This window comes from Micropterus dolomieu, linkage group LG07, assembly GCF_021292245.1.
Source record: "Micropterus dolomieu isolate WLL.071019.BEF.003 ecotype Adirondacks linkage group LG07, ASM2129224v1, whole genome shotgun sequence".
NCBI lineage: Eukaryota > Metazoa > Chordata > Actinopteri > Centrarchiformes > Centrarchidae > Micropterus > Micropterus dolomieu.
Genome location: NC_060156.1, coordinates 18219321 through 18241080, shown reverse-complemented (window position 1 = coordinate 18241080; position 21760 = coordinate 18219321). Strand labels below are relative to the sequence as shown.

Here is a 21760-nt window from a genome sequence, read left to right as displayed (position 1 = left end):
ATGTATTCTATATATAATATAGATATTTATATAAATATATAAACACAATTTTCACTTGGAAAGAAATGTCTATCTTTATAGAAACACAATCATTATCAGTTGCCCTTACTTTCTCACTGCACATTAAAAACATTGATTTCCTTTTGTGTCCAACTTTGACCATTTGTTGGCAGTAATTCACAGCATCTGCCTCACACACTGATGACACTCATAAAAATCCCCACCTGCTCTTTCTGATTATTTTTGTAAATAACTAACAATAACTAGCCCTACAATTTATTGGAGGATTAAAGGGTGGAAGTAACTAATTACATTTACTCATGTTACTGTAACACAGTCGGTTTTTGTTTACTTTTTTAAAACCGTTACAGGGTAAACAAAAGTCCTGATAAACTGCTGGGAAGGATACTGAAGGAGCCAAATCAGCAGCTGCAGCACGTTCACTAACTGAGTGTCAGAGGTGCAGTCGTAGCTGGACTGGTAATAGCAGTGAAAAGTACAAAAATACGTTCAATACAATATTCTAAAATTAAGGATCACGTCATTATGGCGTGAAGTTGTGGTTAGCATTATTGTACATCGGCGTAATTAAACAAGGTTGCATCTACCTTAATTAATCACAGATTTAATGCATCATCCAGCCAGCACTTTACCCAAATCAAACACACCCATGATGTTGCTCCAATGGTGCACCTGGGTCTGGCTAAAGAAAACATGCTAAAATGCTCACATGGAGTGGATTCTCCACGAGTTTTGTGTTCACTTAAGAACTTTTACCTTCTGTGAGCTGTGTAAGTTTCTTCTGTGTGTGACAATAATCCCAGAAAACAGGTGCGACTCCAGTCTTTCAGCTCAAGTGTTAAAAACTTTGAGAAGGGCAGTGGGACAGAAAGGCCAGTGTGGACGGGAGAATAAATGAGCAGAAAATTTTAACCTAGAGCAGGCTGAGAAGGACTTTGCAGTACACAAAGCTCTCAGAAAGTCAGTCTGACAGGTGAGTACAATAAAAAAACTCACTGATTGCTCTAACTCTCTACAGATGAGAGCATCAGCAACGGGTGTGGGTGTCTGCATGTGTAAAAACTGCAGTTTCTCATTTGCATATATAGGCTATGTGTGATTTTGGCTGCAGTCGCTGTGGAGTATGTTATTTATACATCTCTGTGGTGTCTCCTTTGGTGATGCTGTATTCTACTACTGATTCTAAATAGATGTCAGGATGTTTAATTGATGTGGCTTAATAATACTTGTTGCACTCACCGAGGTGTCCATAGACTTTTACAAAGGCATGGAATTTATTGTCGGTCATTTTTGATTAATGATTTAGTCAAAAAACACATAATTGTCTGAGTTTCGTCATCTTTTCCAATTAATTTTACTGAGGCTATAGAAGGCGATTGTATATGTGTAATTGATAATCGGTTGTACGCTTAGGCTGCAAAGTGCCATATATAGAGTAGAAATTTATTGTTGGTTTGGACATGAGGACTCTGTGGCATGACGTTGTTCCACTAGAATATAGTTTTTGCATATTTCTCTTCAGATAACCCAAAACAAACCTCTAAGGGAAGATTGTGAAAAATGCTTTGCAAACAATGAATCATGGGAGAAATATCCTATACAGTACCAAAAGGAGAGTAGGATGGAGCTAAATGCCCAGGCTATGTTTGGACTGTTAGTGTTCTTTATTTCCAATTATTCTCTTGCTTTCAAGAAACACATTACACAACACTAACAAACATTCTCATTTACAGCAGAATGTCAGTGCAGTGTGCAAATGAGAAAGGTCAACAATTAGCAGCATGTAATGATGGTGGTCGTGTTGATTTTAAAATATGCTGATATGAGGGTCTCTGAGGCCTTATAGTCTAGAACACTTACGATGCAATTGCCATTTCCTTGGTTTGATACTGGCTGAGGACTTTTGTTATGCGGGATGCAACTTGTTCTCTCACCATGTTCCTGTCTGTCTCTCCTGTCAGATAGAGATAGAGAAGATAAGCCTTTAAAAGAAAGTGCTGATATAAGAAACATTTTGGCTTAAAGCCAAGGAGGCTCATTTGATGCCTGACTTTTGCTTGACATAAACATAAACACAGTGTTGGTTGAGTGCTGCCAAACAGTGCCATCTCCTGGGGATTCACACTACCTACTAGGGGTGTTTGTGATTTAACACTGGTAAACAAAGAAACAGAAAGCAGATTTAGTGACTGTCAATCCCAGGAGAGAACTGAGAAAAAGAGAAACTGGGGCAGAAGGAAAACACAGGGACAGAGTTAAAGGCAGAGGAAGGGAGAAAGTGAGTGAAAGACTGAGTTTGCAGCCGTAAAAGACTGTGGACATGTTTGTTGGTGCCAGCGTGCACAAAAAGAGCCGTAAAGCTCAGATGGTTTCACATTATGCAAACACAGAAATAAAAACTGTTTTAACTGTGTGAATGAAAAAATAAATCAACCACAACCACTGGAATTTACTTTGGTTGTTTTTTTTATATTTTATTAAAAATGCCAACATTTGGAGGCATGCACACATGCAAGCGCACACAACATGCTGGTGGTGTGTCGAGATGGTGACTGTTGCACGTTGGCAAACTCCTGCCAGACAGCTGGGGTTTTATTAGCAGACACAGGATTAATAGACTCTGTTACCCAGAGCAATTAAGGACTTAATTGGAGAGAAAATAGGCCCCATCAAGAGGGAACATGTAGAGGAGATAGACAGAAATAAGCATATCATCAGAGTAAAGTCCACAGTGGCATATGTGCAAGGGTGGCTGTGTGTGTGTGTGTGTGTGCACGTGTGTGTGTGTGTGTGTGTGTGTGTGTGTGTGTGTGTGTGTGTGTGTGTGTGTGCGTGTGTGTGTGTCATTTTTGTCTTTTTCTGCAATGCCTTATCAGACCACTGGGAGGTGTGTGTGAGAGTTATCAGTTTGTGGTGGGCCAGCTTATTGCCTTCAGCTCCTCTATTCCAGTGGCAAACCATTGTGATTGCATGCAGTTAGCTATTCTCTGCTGAATAGGCACTAACACAGAGGCAATGTCATTACTACTTCAAGGCACACTTGAAAACCCTATTGCTCTTGAAAACATATTTTCATTTTTTTGAGAGAACATAGACTGCTGTTTAAATTTAAAAAATTAAAAACCCCAAATTAGTGGAAAATCCATTTGTATATTTCATTTTAATTTTGATTTTCTCTACCAAGCCGCAGATGCTCTACCAGATAAGGCAACTAAACTTCAACCTGTAAAATACCTCCATCAGGCACAGATATGTGACAGGTGATACTTTCAGTCTCATCAGTCCTTTTAACTTCATCAAAGTGCAGTTTGATAAAGCTGGGGCTTTCTGAAACCCTCCTGCTTTGTGACTTTTGAATAAGCTACCACCTCCCGCCCTGCACTCTCAGCCTCCTCTACTCACTGCTCACACAGTCAGCTTCCATTTGCTGTTCCACAGCCGCTGACAGCAGTGCGGCCAATTTTAAGGTCTGTCCAAGAACAAGAGGATCATTACGCGGTCCAGTGGCTGTTTGACTGAGAGTATTCTTTCTCTACTTTTCTTCAAAGCACACAAGATGTATGTCTATCTCTGTCCATCGTTTTCTAACCCATTTTCACTTCCCCTGCTTAATTTGGGTTAGGGTATAATCCAAAAATTTGCAGAGTGGGGCTTGTCTAAATGTAAAATAGTAACCTGCTTGCCAAATTATTTTGTCAGAGTGGGCCAAAGCAAAGCCGCAGGGACTGAGCACAGGTACAGGCCATATGGCTTTTGAACAGTGACTAAGTAATATGGATGCTGGAAACGCAAATCTGGTGTCAAGGGACTCATTTGGTCATAAACGTATGTACTGTAACAGCGGGAAATCTTTGCCCCATTGTCCAAAGCAAACACTCACGTAGATCTAATTAATTGACCCTAATGCTGTACAATGATGCCAAAAGCTTACAGTATCTGTCTTTCCCTTTATTTGCAGTTTCCAGATGTTTTTCCTCTGCAGGAGGACTCTTTTTCCCAGCGAGCCAGTCCTGAATCCTCCCTCTACTTTCTGCAGGGGTTATTTTACTCTGCATCCACAAAATTCCACACTGTAATCGCCAGAGTTGGAGGGACAGGTAGAACATTACCTGAGGCACTTTGTCTGTGTGTGGATGGGGAGGATGATGCATGAGCAAAACACAACTGCTGCATGCGGTATACTGTTGCACTCTGGTGGTCTAACATGGCATTTCACCAGCATTTAGAAGCCACAGTGCTGCTGTTAAACCCTCCACCCAAAGTGCGGTACTGGGCAGTGAGTAATTGAACCGTAGCCTTCCAAGACTCATCTTAATATACAGCTGACTTACTAAACCTTTATCAGTAACTTCTGTAAACAGTAGTTGACATGAATCAGTGTGACTTTTCAAATTAACATACGTCAGATCATCAGTACACTGATTATCACTGCTTACACAGTGAGACATATTATCTCCTACATTGTATTCTGACTGATTTCACTCTTGCCCCAGTGAAAGGTTTTCTGTGTCAGTAATGTCAGAGCACACACAGGCACAACAATGATTAAAAAAAAAAACCCAAAACAAAACAAAAGCAGTTCAGAGAGTTTTTTTATTATAGAAAAATAGTTTATATAAAAACAAATAAGTTATGAACTCCAGCAGCTGCTTTGTTTTATTCCTCTAGCCTGTATGTTGCCCTCAACACACTCTCTTTCTTTCTCTCATTCTCTCACACACACACTCTTGCCTGCATTGGTCATTTCACAGTCCTTGCAGGTTTCCCACATACAGTAGTTGTAAACTCAGTCCCTAGTTTCCTCTTCATCTGCCCTCACCTCCTACCCAATAAGAGCCTGGAGCATCTCAGTCCTTCTGGTTGCTGAATCCACCTCAGTCCACTGTGGACCGTGACCTATTTCCCGTAGAACATTTCCATGAGCACCTCCTCGATGCTGACGGTCCCTATAACGGGTCTGAAGAAGAGTTGCGCAACCACCGGCGGGCTGATTGCCCTCAGCATGGACAGAGCTATGAGCAGTTTGGCGAACCGGGTCGTGTCCTCACGGTGGATCAGCCTGACGTGCTCGTTTAAAGCCTGGTGCGCCTCCCGACGCAGAGACTGGATGTAGTGAAGACAGCGCAAACCTTCCACATCTGGGGCAAAGAGACGAGAGGCGGTGGGGGGAAGCAGAAGAGATGAAAGTGAGCTGAGTGGAAAGAAAATTTCAGTAGGGGTTCAACACAGACGTGATGCAAATACGATCCCAACGTCTAACCTCAAAATAACTTGACTTTATTAATTAGGATACGTAAATTACGACACGTTGCGTATCTCATTTAAAATGGACTGAACATGTGACTGTTAGAAAACATGTCTTTGGGGTAAATGCACAAAATGTTTCTTATTTATAAATATTAGGCCAGTCATTTCCATATTCACAAAACTTCACACACAACAATAGCTGAACAATAAGCGTATAATCAACCTGGCCTGAGTGATGCTTTGACAGCCTGTGCCACCAAAATAACTTTGAGGCACCGGTAGCCTATTAGAACTCTACCTACCTGGGTTGAACAGCACAGCTCCTTTCAGATATGCATACTCTTTCGTACTGATATCTACACTCCAGCACTTCTTCAGAAAGGCTTTAATTGCTTCAATATCCAGGACTGAGACGCCGGCTGCCCCCCTGCTCTGGCCGGCCAGCACCTCGCTCTGCCTCTCCGGTAAGCCCGTGAGGATGCGCTGCAGCATGCTCGGCTCCACGGTCTCCGTGGTCTCAAAGTCCACCCCGTCTTGAGCGAGTCCCAGCACAAGCAGAGGCGCCCAGCCGCTCCGGATCAACATCAGCTGGTCGTCCTCAGGCAGCTCACGAAAACAGGGGACGTTTTTTACGAACCGCAGTGTCTTCACAAGAACCGCCGAGGCGGCTTTGCACGTCACCTGCGGGGAGCGGAGGATACCGCGGCGCCGCGTCGAGCCGCAGGAACACGCCTGCTGCCGGAGCTCCTGGAGCGAGGCTGGGGCGGCCGTGGAGGAGGTCTTGTGGGACAAGTGTTGCAGTGTTTGCTGTTGTTGTTGTTGGGGATGTTGTTGCTCCTCGGTGGTTGCAAGGCTGTCACTCTTCAAAATGCTGTAGAGGATGCTGTTGCTGTTTCGGCCGCTGGCACCCCGACAGCGGCAGCCCTCCAGCGTTGCCATGGCCGCTCTACATGGGCCGGAGCTCAGCGCGTCCCGCTGTCTCTTTGAAGCGCCGAAGGTCAGTGACAGAGGGAGCGCTGTTTTCTTAGCCCCTGATAGCCCCGAGTGAAGGGCAGCACGTTTATATTAGCTCCCGTCTGTCCCCGCGCTTTGAGAGCTTGTTCAGACCCTCTGCATATTCCGCCTACCCATGCTCAGGCACCTCCTCTTTCTCCAACTCCCATCTCTCTCTCTCTCTCTCTCTCTCTCTCTCTCACACACACACACACACACACACACACACACACACAAACACACTGATAAATATACACTTTTCAGGGCTCTCACAAATCCAAGACAGACCACTGTAAAAACGACATTTTTGCAAGGAAGCAATTAAGACAATAATCTGAAGTTCTTCACACAGGATGTCTTTTGTTCACATGTGAAATGTTAATGGTTCAAATAAAAAACAAACTATGTGACTGCAACATCTCACCCTGTAGAATCATACCACATCAAAGGAACAAAAAGCAACTGTCAATAGGCCTGGTTAATGAAACAGTTTGTGAGAGAGTGAGAGAGAGACAGAAAGAAGGAAAAAAGAAGAGAGAGGAATCTGAGCCCAGTTCTATTCTCAGCATTACCTTGACTCTCTGGCAGTGCTGTTTATCAGACAGGAGTCGGTAAAAAATATAGGCCAGCGACGGATCTGAAGGCTTAATTATTTTAGGGACAATTTATATGATTTTCTATGAAAAAGAAGTAGGAAGAGCTGAGCTGTGAAGGCCAGCCTCCAACCTTGACTCGGACACACTGATATTGATTTAACCGTGAAAACAGGAGCTGGTGAATTATGATGTCATGACTCAATGCTCTCCTTGCCTCTGTCACTGAAGGAGGATGGGGAGCAGGTGGGTGGGAGGGGGGGCGCGGTTTGAAGGGAGGAGTGGAGGTCAGTGAATGAGAGACTGAGAAAGACAGGTTGGGATAAAGCAGATGAATTAGAGGTTTATCTTAATTGCTCCTAAGAGGGATCACAGGTTAGGGTTGGCTGCTACCAGAGATATAGAGAAAAAAAATCAGGGGAAATCAGAGGTGATTACAGAGGAATTTAACCTGGGGGAGAAGAAATGTGAGGAAAATGCAGATGTTTTGAGCATAGGTCCTGACTTACTATACATGTTGGGCATGTTCAGGCAGTTCTGGTTCTTTGGTGTGGCGAAAGGATGACATTAAGTGCAATGCCAAATACATGCAATAGCAGTAAGCAGGACCTCAGTGTCGCCTGCTCTGTTACACTGAAGGACACAGTTGTGAATGGAGGCAGGATGAAGGAAGTTTTGCGGTAGTGCTACGACATTTTTCAGAGGCCGAATGTCTTTGTATTGATTTGGCCGAGAGAGAAAACAGAGATTTTTCACATGTTTATATCAAGGATGCAGAGGGATAAACAGCCTTCACCCAGCCTGTCTCTTCTCCTGCTCAAGGCCCAGCTAGCGCAGGTTATAAAAATCCTTCCGTCTCAAGGAGAGATTACATTATGTCTTGTAGCAAAAGCACAGAGTTGAAAAGACAGCTACAGTACTCTGTCGCTCTTTGTCTTGCTCTCCCGTCCTCCTTTTCATTCTGTTTTTATTCATCACATTCGTACAAGATGTACTTAAGTAGCCCTCCACTCCACCATGTTCCCAGAGAAGAGCCAATAAAATATGTCTTAAATATTTCTTTCATACATTTAACCCCAATGACCTCAAGCTCATGATGTGCAGCCAAGTATTGTTCAGACCAAGTGAGCTTTACAGTGCAGATCCAGATGTGTACAAAGATTATAGATAAATCAGGCAGCATTTTTGGAGAAATGTGTATACAATGATGCACATGGCGTCAAGGATATTTACATTTGATGAACGGAGAAGCCATAAAAAACAGGAAGACTTGTGTTTAAATATTACACCTGATACTGAATATACTGTATGTGATTTCGACGGAGTACCTTCACTACAGTTGAGTATGAACTCTGCCATACCATTGAGTCTGGTTCTTTGGCGTTGCTGTTAAGTCGCACGTTTTGTTACCCTGTAGACCTGGGTTCGAATGTAGAATCCAGGTGGGGTGAATCCTCTGTGTGTGTGTGTGTGTGTGTGTGTGTGTGTGTGAGGGAGCCCAGATGCGTGAAGCACTAGAGGGTGGGGGGACCTGGTGGTGGGAGAAGTCCGGTAAGGGCAATATGTGAGGGACATCTGTGTGAGTACCATAACTACAGTTGAGTATGACCACCGTACCAGTCTGGCTCTTTGGTGTTGTGGTCAAGTTGCATGTTTGGGTACAATGTAGACCCAGGTTCAAATCTGGGTGGGGTGACAGCTCTTTCCCTTCACTATAATGATATATTCTAAGTACAGTAAAAAAAAAAAAAAAATAAAATGCACTACCTTTCAAATCAATTTTTTAAATGGGAAAACAAATTTAAACATTTTAGCACTATAATTAAATAACATCAGGCAAAACTGAAAGCTAAGAGAACCCATTCTAACCGACAAATTCATTGCATTTCTTCTGGCTGTTTCACAATAAAGCCATCCCGTGTTTCAACCGTTAAAGTCTTTCAATGTGATGCAGCAGTAGGAAATGTTCTGTTTGCATTAGCGGTAACTTAATACAGCTCTGACACGGTGAGGCTGCTATCAATGAGATAAAAGTGAGGTGGAACACATTGGTGCATCATTTTCTGAGCATCCCTCATGCAATCTGAATCTAGCACATTGCAAAGGCGAACTCCTCTACCAATAATAAAACTTAATATAGAGAGCTAAAAATGGAAAATCCAGGTTCCAGAAAAAAGAAAATCTCATTCAAAATCCTGCTGACATTTGTAACAACAGTAAACTAAAAATCCAGCCTTGAAACAGAGCCTTCTTCAGAGTACGTCATGTGGCTCGTGTCATATGTCTAAATGTAGATAATGACAGTAGTTTTTGAAACACGTGTAATATTGTTAATTTAATAGTTCTGTTTTTTAGCTGCTTTTAATGAGCACAGCTTCCCATAAGCCCTAGATCTTTGTGAGCAAAATGTCACCACTCAACAAAAGCAGTCAAGGGGCTGCTGTTAGTTTAGAAATGTCTCAAGGGGAAATACAAGATTAAAACTGTGAGCAATACTTTTTTTTTGGCCTTAAATGTTTGACCTTAACATGAAAAGAAGTACTGTATACTGGACTAATTGCAAAAAACAATTTGCTCCCTAGACGCTATACCATCAAATCAGGTAGCCACAATCATGGTATCAGTTTCACAGGTCCAGTTTGTTCTTAGCTTTCTATGATATACAGCAGACTCTTTGCCTGGCTCAGTGCCTGCTGGTCCCAAGCCCAGTTTAAAAAGGCTGAGCATGGGGAGACCTTCTCACAGCCCCATCACGTAACTTTAAGGATGTGACAAACTTCCCACAAAACACAGTAACCTGTTTGTGTTTGTCTACAGTTAGTAAACCCTCATATTTCAGCATTACAAATATGAGTTACCCAAGACTCCTCTAACTCAACTCACTTCTACCAGTGACCTGCTCTGAAATATCAGGACACACAATCCCAAATAGGTTTACATGTTTTTAAACAATATTATTCATGTGTACGTGTGGGCACGCATACACATACACTGGTCTATCTGCACCTCTTCAATTAATTGCTCTGACACCCAGACAGTCAGAGTCAGACAGCATCAGCCACGCTGCAGCTTTGTGTCTAGTGCTGAAATTTAGAGCAAGGTCAGTACCAAAGACGTTATTTACTCAGACAAGGGGCATGGGAAAGTGAGAGCAGAGCACATGCAGGCATTAAAGTGGGAAGGAAAGACCAGGGGTTTAGGTTTTCAGTGTTTGCTCATGGTAAGTTGGTTTCATAAAAACATTTCAATTTAAAAAGACTGATATGCAGTTGTCTCAACTTCGCTCCTGACATCCACTAGAATTTCTCACAACTTCTCAGCTGAATTGACTGAAGGAAAAACGTTGTTGTAACTCTGTTTAATCATTACAGCTAATACTTTGAAACTCCCTGTAAGGGTGTGCCAATTGCTCAAGTAAATACACAAAATGTTTTCAATAAGAGAGAATTGTTATTTTATGTGCTTTCGCAGCAGTAATCATTTCCTGAATGCTGATCACAGAAATTCAATTTTGAGGTTGCTGTGACCCAAGAAGACAGCTCTTTGGCACATTCAACCAAGCCGGCCTTGAAACACAAGTGTGGAGAAAAACACAAGGTTTTTACCAAACACTTGGACTTAGACACCCACAGACACTCCAAGACAGGTCTCAGAAACTTAAGAGGACAACTTTGTATGATTCAAGGCTTTCCATTAAATGGCTCCCCTGGAAAAGTCTTGTACTGCATTGTTTGTTGATTTGCTGAGCGCTCTTCTGGCGGTTGCTATAGTGACTGCCTCCATTTTCTCTCTGTGGCTGCTCACATAAAGGGCTGTGTCCTTGTCTCCATAATAGTTACAAATTGAATACTGCACTTTCCAAGGACTCATGTCACCAACTTACAGCAGAGTGAAATTGTGTGTGTTTGTGTGTTGAAGAGGAAGAGAGAAGTTTGCTTTAGATGTGATGAATGTGAGGTAAAATATACAGGGTTTTTTTATACTTAGTCTCGATTTATTTTGTGAGTCAAATGATACAAAAGAGATAATATTAATGCAATTATATAAACAGCTCAAATGCTGAAACGAGTACGAAAAACAAAGTGCTTAAGGACACAGAAAAGATTAAGAGAAACAAACAACAAATAAGCAGGAAAATAAAATTCCTGGATGACATGAGGGCTGCCCAGTCAGTTCACGGCCAATTCATATTTTATCTAGAAATATTGAATCACACCAATCACAAGAGAAGGAATGTGAAGTAATGGTGGTTATAATAGAATTCATTTTCTTCTCATGACCAAACAACACCTGCCACATTAGTGTAAAGTGTTCACTCAAGTCATATTAATCACACCTGATTTTCCCAATTTTGAGAAGCATGTGTCTTTTCAGTGTCAGAAGTGTTAGTCCATCTCTTGCCACTTTCAGTATTTTCATTGGATTTGTTGACAAGAAGAAAAACACAGACTATCACCAGACGTATCCTTTAAACCAGGCTGAAAAACAGTGTTTTGTTGCCTTTCTGGTTGAAAGTTTCAAGCCTGTTTCACCTTACTCTTTTGAACACGCCCAACAGTGATGTCACAGGGTCCTGGAGTACACCTGTACATTACCACAGCAAACCGCAGTTAAACCACAGGAGATCAGAAATAACAAGATTTCAAGAGGTGTTAAGTTACTCTCCAAGTTAGTGTTTAGGTGTTGGTGCAAGACAGTTAGAAAGTTTATCAAAATAATGTGTGCCAGTTACCGAGGAGTTTAGGAGAATCACAGAACCTATGGCGTGTCTAAGGAGTGTAGAGATGATACCACCTTTTCAACACTGGCCGCATAGTGAGGGCTGCACATCAGCAGCTTCAGTCCTCCATCAGCATCTACACACACTACATCAGCCTAAAAAGACACTCCAGCTAATGTTTATACAGGCCCAACCTGAGCCTGTAGAAATGCTGTCCATGCTCGCACCACGGCAGAAACCCAAAATACTTCTAAAAGACATGATAATAATTGAAATAGTTTATTACAAGCTAAAGCAAACTACATTTTGTACGCAATGTAGTGGAAATTATTATAAAAACAAAAAAAACATTGTAAGATCAAACTAAAATAAGGATAAAGATAACAAAATAGCTATTAAAATATACAGGGCCCGCTCCGTGTTGGACATTTTCTCCTCGGAATTCAGGAGTCGACTTGGGTCAGCACTCACACACTTAAGTGGAACAAATGACTGCATTTTGTGCATATAATATGCCAAATATTATCAAAACGAATAAACATAAAATCAAGATCAAATTATAAATAAGAATGTATAGGCTATAATTACAATCTGAAGTCTGAACTGTTTGGTTTTCAAGTAAACACACACTGCTAGATCTGTTAATTAACAACATTCCCTCATTGTGTTAATAGAAACTTCGATGATACCAGCTGGTCATTTATGATGAGAGGTGAGGGGGGGAGGGCATCAAAACCCCTGTTTAAAGATGTTCGTTGGCATCAGATTTAGAGTTTTATAGTGAGTTGTGTGTAGTAATCCCACAAATTAATATAAACAACTCTGTGACACACAGAACCTCTCTTTGAACCAACACAGCTTTGCTCATTGCTTACCTTAGCTGTGAACCTCTCCCTGAATGTGGATAAACAGCACACACTCACGTAACTAACACTTGTTATACCATGGGCCATAGTCTATTTGTCTCTCCTCTTGTAACAGCATACAAGGTCGGTGTATAAACACAAGGTCACCCTGTTTACAACAAACAAAGCAGCAGATATGAAAGCTTTTAGGCCAGGCACAAATGATTTTTATTACTGCCTACTGCTGGGTTGTGTTGCATGGCATTGTTTTGTGTTACTGCACGTGGTGATGGATTAGTTTGTGTTTTTAACCCTGCATTTCATCTGTAATGAAATTTTTATCGGGTTCAGTGTTGTGCATTCAAACCAGTGTCATGCATTCATTCTATACCCATGATCACTAGGTTTGTGATACATGGTGGTAAGGTGGCATACGAGTAAAATCTACATATTTTGCAGATTTTAATAGCCTAAAAATGTAAATATTAGTTTAAACATTTACCATGGTCTCATTAGAAATCCCAGTAGCATTTATCTATCAATCTTAAGCTAAGGGAAAGGAAAACGACTCAGACAGAAACCAATATCGACTGTGGAAGAGAGGGACGTAGACAGCAGTCCCTTTGTAACTGTCAACCCCAGTCTCTTTCCTTAGATTTTTCCAGCAGTATAACATCACACTATTACTAACTTGGCTACTTAGAGAGGACAGTACACTTGCTTGTCAGAAATGGATGGTTTTTGAACAAATGATGATTTGTGATTAATGAATGACTTTCAGGAATTGTAGACAAGAAAAGTCCAAGCTGCTGGACTCATTTGAAAAATACATTTATGAGAAATGCAAATATTGCTGCCATATTCTAATAATATTTTTTTAAAAGAAAGCAAACCGAAACAATTTAAAAACAAACAAATGGCCTGCATTTTGTAAACATATGTGTTGTAATTAAAAAAAGGAACACCAGCTCAAACAATAATTTTTAGCTCTGTCTCAAGCCTTTAACTGAGTTGTGGCTAGATACAAGGAGTGATTAGCCACAGTGACATGCATCTGGGGCATGGTGCCCCTCAAACTGCAACTACTCTCCAACAGAACATGGGAGTCTTGAGTTCAGCCAGACCACTTGGCAACCAGCTGTCACCAAGAACCACTTGCGTGTTGATGCTATATTTCTCAGGTTTTCACATTCGTCTTCCTCATTTTATTGTACAGTGTGTTCACATGTACACCAATTAAACCAGGTAATCCATCTTAATTTATTCATTCATTTATTTAGCTGAAACTGATCGATAGGGAAAATCATATAGTTTGCCAAATAGTCTGAAGAGGGTATCAATGGTTTGTATCATGTCTTGTACCCACAGATGACTCAGATGACCCCAGATCTGTGGTGGGTCATTTTCCCAGTATGGATCGCTATCATACCCATACAAACACAAATACAGATAAACACCACTACAACAAAATGAGGGAGTGAGCGGGAGGCAGTGCAGAGGCGGGACACTGCAGTTGTAATGTCCTTGTTGTGGATAAATTGTGTGTTGAACATATGCCACTGGGACGTGAGCTAATTAGCCAAGGTTGAGTGGGACCCGAGGGGGGTGAAGGAGGGTGGGTTAACATGTAAGGAGGAGGGAGGAGAAGAGGGAGAGGCTGCCAAGGTCAAACCCATGAGTGTGCATGTGCTACAATGGTCCCATAGTGCCACTGATAATGGGCTGATGGGCTCACTTCATTCAATCTCCCCTCTAGTTAAAGGGTGACTTCGATATTTCTCAAACTGGACCAGGGCGAAACAGGCCTAAACGATTAGTTTGTGTGCCTTTGGTGATTATAACCCTTTAAAACACCAAAGTCACAAGATAACACAAACAAACCGAGGTAGGGTTAGATCAGCAACTCTTGTATTATGCAAGGTAAAATTACTGTTTTTATCAATGGTGGATTTGAAGATACCAATGTAGTGACTGAGTCTGGTTAAACTCTTTAGTAAAAAGGTCTATCTCCGCAGGGATCCTTTCCACAATGTTGTCAGACACTTGTTATAACAATCTGAAACCTGTCTGTGGCAACAACAAGCACTTTAGTGGACATAGTTTCAGGGGTGGCAATTGCCCACAAGGATTACCTTGCAGCCCTGTTTGTCTGCGCGCTAGCTCAATACTGGAAAATTTTAAAACGATCTAGCCCCAGTTTGTCACATAGACACAAAACCATGGGAAAATAAGGTCCAGGTTAAAAAAAACTGAAGACCCTTTAAGACCTTGACTTTGGTAATCCACACCTTCATTGCAATTATCTCACTCTCCCTGTCTTAAGCTGATGATACACGGAGCAACTTTTAGAGCAATCGTGCAGGGCAACGTTGCCGTCAATGGTAATGAGTAAAAATTACTACCGTAATCCCCTTCCCCCACCACTCCGCCACCAGCCCCGCACCGCCGCCATCCGTTCAAAACATAGTCGGACTTGCCAGCTAGCAAGATTGCCCAGCAACATTACTCAAAAAGTTGCCCCGTATATCATCAGCTTTACCCCAGTAAGTTCCAAAGGATTTACTCAACAGTAGTGTCTTAAAAATACATTTAGACATGATGGCAATTAAAATGCAGATTGTCTCACCTGTCTCCTATATGCATATCCCATTTACCTGCCTTCATTCCTCTTTCCCTCTTTTGTCCTTACGATCTATGTCCGCTCTATTTATCTTATCCAAATATATGTCACAACATAAAATCTTATTCGTTTTTCATATGTATAGCCATTACGGAAAACACATGAAAGACACATCAGTGTGTGTGTATGTGATGTGATGCACGAAAAGGCTACAGGCTAGTGAATTATGAAATATTGTAGCTGTAGAGCAGTAATTTATGTCCCTCCTATCTCATTCTTTATTGGTCTCATAGTGACTACAGTATGAATATTTTTGCCTTACAGCATATCGAGGACAGGGTCATGTTTGCATAAGGAGGTAAATTACGACACCAATAACAGTGTCGGCGTGCCAGGGAGAGACGTGGGAGGAGGTGAGGATGAGGGAGCGAGTGGAAAACAGGGAAGGGCTCACACATGGACCAAGGTGAGGGAAAAAACATTGGCAGGTAAAACACAAATTTAAAATAAAAATCAAGGAAATAAAGTTTGACTGGTCTCTTTTCTTTGAGTGACAAAATGCAGTAAGATGACTAAGACTAAGACTTCTGTAAGTGATTCACCGGTGAGTGTGAGTCATGCTGTCTGACTTTGCTTTGCTTCTGTGATACTTGTGTGATTAAAGATCGGTAAGGCCTTGAAAATGCTGTTTTCTGTTATCTTTTAATATGCCGACTTAAAAGTATTGAACTTTCTTCTCTTTTGAAGTGCTGTGAAAGTACTCATCCTCTGAAAACCTCACAAATCACTTTCAGACAATTCTTTTTGTGCAACTTTATACAGTACTTCTACTCCACTACATGTCAGAGGGCAGTCTGCATCTCTTTAGTTGCCTTTTATATGAGGCAATCAAAGATGAATTTTTGCTAAAACCATTGAATTTCAAACATTAATATATCTTTGCTATTTTGCTCCATATATGCATCTATTCTTATAAGTATTTCAGTGTTTTGCAGCATGGAGAACTTCACTTACATGTGAGGGAGTTATTATTTCTCACTTGCATTGTGGTGCACAAACAAAAAAAAATTTGATGATGAAGGCTCAACATTCGCATCAAAAGGTGAAGTCCTGTGCATATATTTTTTCAATTTTATTCAAAGCCATGAACCTTGAGTATTCCATGGAGGTATAGAGAACTCGAATGGTTTAATTTTTACACAGCTTCACTTTTACATGAGGAAGTGAACGACAAGAGTTTGGTGGGTGTGCAAATGTGCTAAAAACACCTGGACTTTGAGGCAGTGTGATGTTCAGGTCAGCCCTTTATTGTCCCCCAAGGAAAAAAATACTGAGTATAATAAAAGGTTGCACATCATTTTCAGAAACCTATATCTCTGCCCTGTGGGGAGGATGGCAAATTCTTTAGATAGAGGATGGCCCATATTTGCTATGATGGATTCAGCTTTCTGCATGATTTGCAGACTAAAAATGTCTAACAGAGTGGGCTGTTGCTTACTACTAATTTTTAATTTGCTGTTGATTTCTGTCTTGCATATTTAAGTTAATCTATAAACAAATCATCAAGATGGTCAGGACTGATTCTGTAATGAATCTGTAAAATAACACCTGCAACTTCCTGTAAACATTAAAAACCTTATCCCACACAAAAATTCCAGATGTGGGTGTGAATAATTATTAACTTAAATTCATTCACAAAGATCTTGTAACAAAAGGGGGGGTACAGATAAAAACTAGACAATAATAAGATATAAAAGAACATGTCACAAACTCCAGAAAATAGGATCAGATGTCCTTATTTACTGTAGCTCTTTTTAGACTTAGTGTACTCACTGTCTGTTACTGATTGTTGATAACATGTGGATCCTTACGCGCTTATACAACAAAGAGATTGCACTTCAAACTTGAGCTTGTCATGTCCAACACTGAGTCACAATAACCATATATGAGTTAAAATAGAAATGAAGGTAAATAACCCAATTAAGACAAAGCATCACAAGTGATCCAAAATGGGTAAATTTTTAAGCCATGATTTTCAATGGGCAGAGATCAACAAATAAACATAGTGTTAAAAACACCATAAATACAGTACACACCTAACAGAGAAGAATAAACATGTGGATAAAAATCTGTTTTTCCAGCCAGTTGCTCTCCACAGTCACATGTGTACTGTGTGCTCTGATATATAGTCATGCATTACCACATTATGTTCCCCAGCTCTTTTGAGCGCCAGATCCTGCTGCCCCGCTGTCTCTCAAGGTCTCTCTCTGTCTGCTCTAGCCAAGGTCACTTGCGCCGCTGCAGGCTCCTTGCAACCTTGAGCGGCCAACTGACCGGGAAATGTGTGTTCTCCCGTTCCATCACCTACGTATCCCATGTCAATTAGCCAGCTACACAGCAGGGCTGACATTAAATGTTTCAGCATGCTGCCACTTGGACATTAAGTCTAGAGAATGTTATTGGTGGAAAAAAATCACATTCGCTCAAGGCCATGCAAGAAATTAAAAAATGTGCAGGTAAACTAATTAACGAGTCAAGATGACAATGTGTGTTTGCGTGCGTGTGTATCCATGTCTAATCAGGGAAAGAGCTCAAACGATTCTTAATCAATTATCAACAGGCCTTGAAAAATTGTGATAGAGGTTTTGCAATAACACTATATATGTGTATACATATAAATATAAGTAGACAGTATATGACTTTCCAATTAACAAGGCTCTATACTAAAAGCTTTTTAAATAAAGCCAAGCCACAGAGTGCTACAGAGCATTAAAGCCACAATAGTGAGAGTGTATCTGGGACCTTGGCTTTGATATGAAATCTCGTGGCCTTGCCTTTACCGCCCTCCATGTTAAAAGCTCTTTGTGACAAGGAAATTACTTTATGAACCTCTGAAAGACGCTCCAACAAAACCTCCCTGTTAGTTTCATCTCTAGGCCATGAGAGAAGTGCATTTTTTCCTCCATTTTTTAAATCACTGCACCTTCCCATTCGTTTAATCAGTCTTTGTCCCTGCCTCTTATTTCATTGCTTCTCCTTCACTCTTTGACTTTAGTTTCTTTTTTCTATCAGAGAAAAACTACTACTAATTACAGAAATAAAAAAAATATATCTTATTTGCCCTTCTATTTATATTGTTTTTGTACCCAAGTAAACCACAGTTGAGATATTTGTCAATCTGTATAGGCAAATCATTTGCATAATTTGGTGAAGTTGAGGGTCTGTGAATAAATATTCACAACCTATGTTTGTAAGATACTGCAGTACATAGCTTTACCTTCAGTTCACAATTCTTAAAATCAGTTGGAACAAGAGGTCTGTTTTTCATTTTACCAAGGTCTGTGGAAATCAGTTTGTTTGAATGTGCTCACACTGTGGGGCTTGGCATTGGGTGAATCATATTTATGTGTGAGTGTGTTTTTGTTTAGGTCTGTAAGGATTCGTTTCCTTTAACATGTACCTGGAATGTTCAATCCGGATAGAAGCAGAAATACCAAACATGTGTCTCTGCGGCCTTGAGACTTCACAGGGCTCCGACTGCAGCGCTCAGCTCGGTAAACATAGTTTCCTCCTGTGGCTCTGTGTTTGGACAGGAAACAAGGAAGCTGATCAAACATTGGCTCACAAGGCCACGGTTGGACTGAGCTGGTATGGAGTTGTGGGTCTTTCAAAGCACGTTAAATAGGGGTAAATGTGAAAAAAATGTCACTTTAAGTGTGCAAATCCACAGGTTTGCAGCCCTGCTGAGTTTCTCATTTGTTAAACTGCAATATTTTCCCAAAATAAATCATGCAGTGCAGATAACCTGATCACAAGCTTGTATTTTGTTTACATAGTAGAGGAACCAGTATCACATACGCCAAATTTGTTGTTAGTGCCCGACTGCCTGCATGCTGCAGATTTATAGCCCAGTCCTGATGACATCATAGATTAGCAGTAGCAGGGTGCAGATGGATGGATAGATGTTGGGTAATGGAGGGGAACAGACAGTGAGGAAGAGTAGGAGGATTAAATGAAAAGGAGTAGAAGGCGTGTGTCAAAGTCATTGGGGTTAATAAGTTGGGTGATGATGCTTCCCCCTTGTGACTGTTTATTAAACTGCAGACAATAATAATAATAATAATAATAATAATAATAATAATTGGTTCGATGCACAACAACAACAACTATTTGCATTGGGCTTGTTTGTCAGCTGTATGGCCAACTCAACATGTCTCATACTTCCCTGAAAAGTCCATCCTCATTTCTGCACAGTGAAGGTCAAACATCCAAGTGAAGTAACAATTAGCAAAATACATTTTTGAGCTGTGAACCTCACAGCATGAGTTTATTCCGTTTAAATACACAAAAGTGGATTTAAGTATTAGTAGTAGTATCAAAAGTATTATTTTGAACTAGTTTCTTAAATGACAGGGACACCATGTTCTTCTGTACAAAGAGACATGACGTGAAGAAATTATTAGACATGAAAAGTGTTAATCATTATTCAAAGATGTGGCCCTGGCCAGTAATACAAAAAGAATTGTTGATATTGTGTTAAATATTGTTGATGATGTGCTGTTCTGTTAGAAATGAAGAAAAAAAGGGAAAGATCTGTTTGAATTTTCAGTTCCTATTTTTATTGTCCTTTTAGAAAGTGACAACAGCATATCACATGCACATACTCTAACTGTTTTTATTACCATACCATAAGTATAGCACACTCTCCTGGTAATTGCTAATCACAACAGCTTATAAATTAAGAAAATTAATGAAATGCCATCATCAGTTTCATCTTAATTGCCGGTGATTGAACTAAAACAAAAGGGAGAAGTGGTTGGTGAGGCCGTTGACATTGGGGTTACTGTTCATTCTCTGTGAGCTGCTCCCTGGATGACTCATTCGAAAACTGCAGGAAGGGAGTGCTGATCTCACTTGACTGCATGTCACCAGCCACTCGCAGCAGGCAACTGAGGACCATGTCCTTAGCCATGCCAGTCTCCAAGTTCCCTTCCCGGCTCAGCTGCAAAGTGATCTGGTCTAGGCTTGTCAGGACTAGCTCTGAGCCCAGCAGAGGGCAAATTGGGCCCGGGTCAGAATCCGAACCAGGGCCCCGCTCCCTGGCCATGTTCTCCATCATGTATTGCTGGTACAAATCCAAGAGCTTCTGCTCAAGATAGTGATTTAGAAGAGAGTTGGAGAATGGACCTTCACGCCCCTGGAACAAAAAGCTCCGATCACGGCCACTCCCCATTCTCCAGCGATTTGAACCTCCCCTCGGTGGATGGGGAAGTCCACCCTGAGATGTCTTTCCTGGGGGAGAATCCTCCACAGCTGGAGGGACATCACAGGACTGGAGGAAGGGTCCAACAGCCTGGGCATCAGTACAGAGCCGGAGCTCACCATCATTGGCTGTAAGAGGCAGCACCTGGTCGCCTCCAATATGGAGGTCGCTGTAATTTTGGCAGATGCTCTGACAGAAGGAAGGAACCAAGAATGGGGAATCACCCCCTGAGTGAGCCTGAACTGGGATCTCTATCTCTGAAGAGATCTGTCTGCCTGGCTGGACTCTGTGGAAATCCAAGGACTGCAGTGGAGAAATGTGCAACTCCAATGAAGCACTCCTGTTGTCTGCACAGTCTGTCTGCACGGGGGAATTATGATGAATGAGTAGAGCGTGTCTGGTGGAGCCTGCCATGAGGGTAGCAGGTGTTCTCGGCAGCCCATAAGCACTCTGGAGAGCCTTCTGAGGTGGGAGGGGTTCCAACAACTCCAATTCACCATAGGCCATGCTCAACAATCTGCCTTCACAAAGCATGGCTGCAACAAAGAGCACATACTCAGAAGCTGTGAGCTGAGTTATAAAAATACACAGCAGTATTCAACATGTGATACGATGCAACAACATAAATGTTTTAGTAATGTTTATTTTTATATAGAGAGAGAGAGACACATGCAGTATATACAGTTGAAGTCAAAAATTTACATACACTTCGGTTGAAGTCATTAAAACCTAATGTTTTAACCACTCCATAGATTTTATGTTAACAAACTATAGTTGTTACAGTAGTTTACAGACAAATTATTTCACTTATAATTCACTATATCATACTGAGATGTGCCCTTTATCCTAATACAAAAAACTTAAGTGATTTAAAAATTGATAAAATTACCAGAAAACTCAATGATAAACACCAGATCATCTATGACTTTATGAATGATCCCTCAATCCCTCTTCAAACACTCTTTAAACCGAGTCTAAACTTATCTAATTCATGATCCATTTTTATTTCTGTGGGTAAAAAGGTCAACATATTGATCACCCGAACAAAGAAAAAGACATCTGTCCAAAGAAGGATTTACGAAAGGGCACCTTATCATGCATAAAGATAAATTATATTCCTACCTTCGACCACAATCAAAGTCTCTCAGTCGGCTTTCACCTCAGGGTGCACTGTGTCCTCCCACAGTCTTTATCACAGTAGAGAACTTCTTATAAACACTGCATTTTCTGCCGATATAGCCTACCAAAAATGTATACTGTAGATCTGCATGATTAACAGTGTGCATTCATGTGCGAGGTTTGTTTTATACCACCCCAAGAGGAAGTGGTATAAATTTCCGAATTCTGCAAACCTATGCTGCAGCTGTGTAAATCCTGTATATATATTTCAACACATCATCTTGCAGACATCTTACAGACAGGCTGAACATATTCCCCTCAAGTTCTTACTTATGTAAA

At 41.1% G+C, this 21760-nt stretch overlaps 2 protein-coding genes across 3 annotated transcripts; both read right to left on the bottom strand.

Annotated features, from left to right (window-relative positions):
* Positions 1-4595: 4595 nt before the first annotated feature.
* On the bottom strand, positions 4596-6349 carry nr0b1 (nuclear receptor subfamily 0, group B, member 1). 2 transcript variants are annotated; one of them, XM_046054196.1, is made up of 2 exons: positions 5571-6347; positions 4596-5159 (listed from the first exon to the last, which is right to left on the bottom strand). In XM_046054196.1, the coding sequence occupies exons 1-2, from the start codon at positions 6205-6207 to the stop codon at positions 4918-4920; spliced, it is 879 nt and encodes a 292-aa protein (XP_045910152.1). In that variant the 5' UTR covers positions 6208-6347; the 3' UTR covers positions 4596-4917. The 2 variants fall into 2 exon arrangements, with proteins under 2 accessions (XP_045910152.1, XP_045910153.1); XM_046054197.1 differs by having other exon boundaries at positions 4950-5212; positions 5571-6349.
* A 13312-nt stretch (positions 6350-19661) lies between these two features.
* On the bottom strand, positions 19662-21543 carry LOC123974098 (TLR adapter interacting with SLC15A4 on the lysosome). The gene is made up of 2 exons (XM_046054536.1): positions 21425-21543; positions 19662-20838 (listed from the first exon to the last, which is right to left on the bottom strand). Exon 2 carries the CDS (start codon positions 20834-20836, stop codon positions 19880-19882), a length of 957 nt encoding a protein of 318 aa, XP_045910492.1. The 5' UTR covers positions 20837-20838; positions 21425-21543; the 3' UTR covers positions 19662-19879.
* Between the last annotated feature and the right edge of the window lie 217 nt (positions 21544-21760).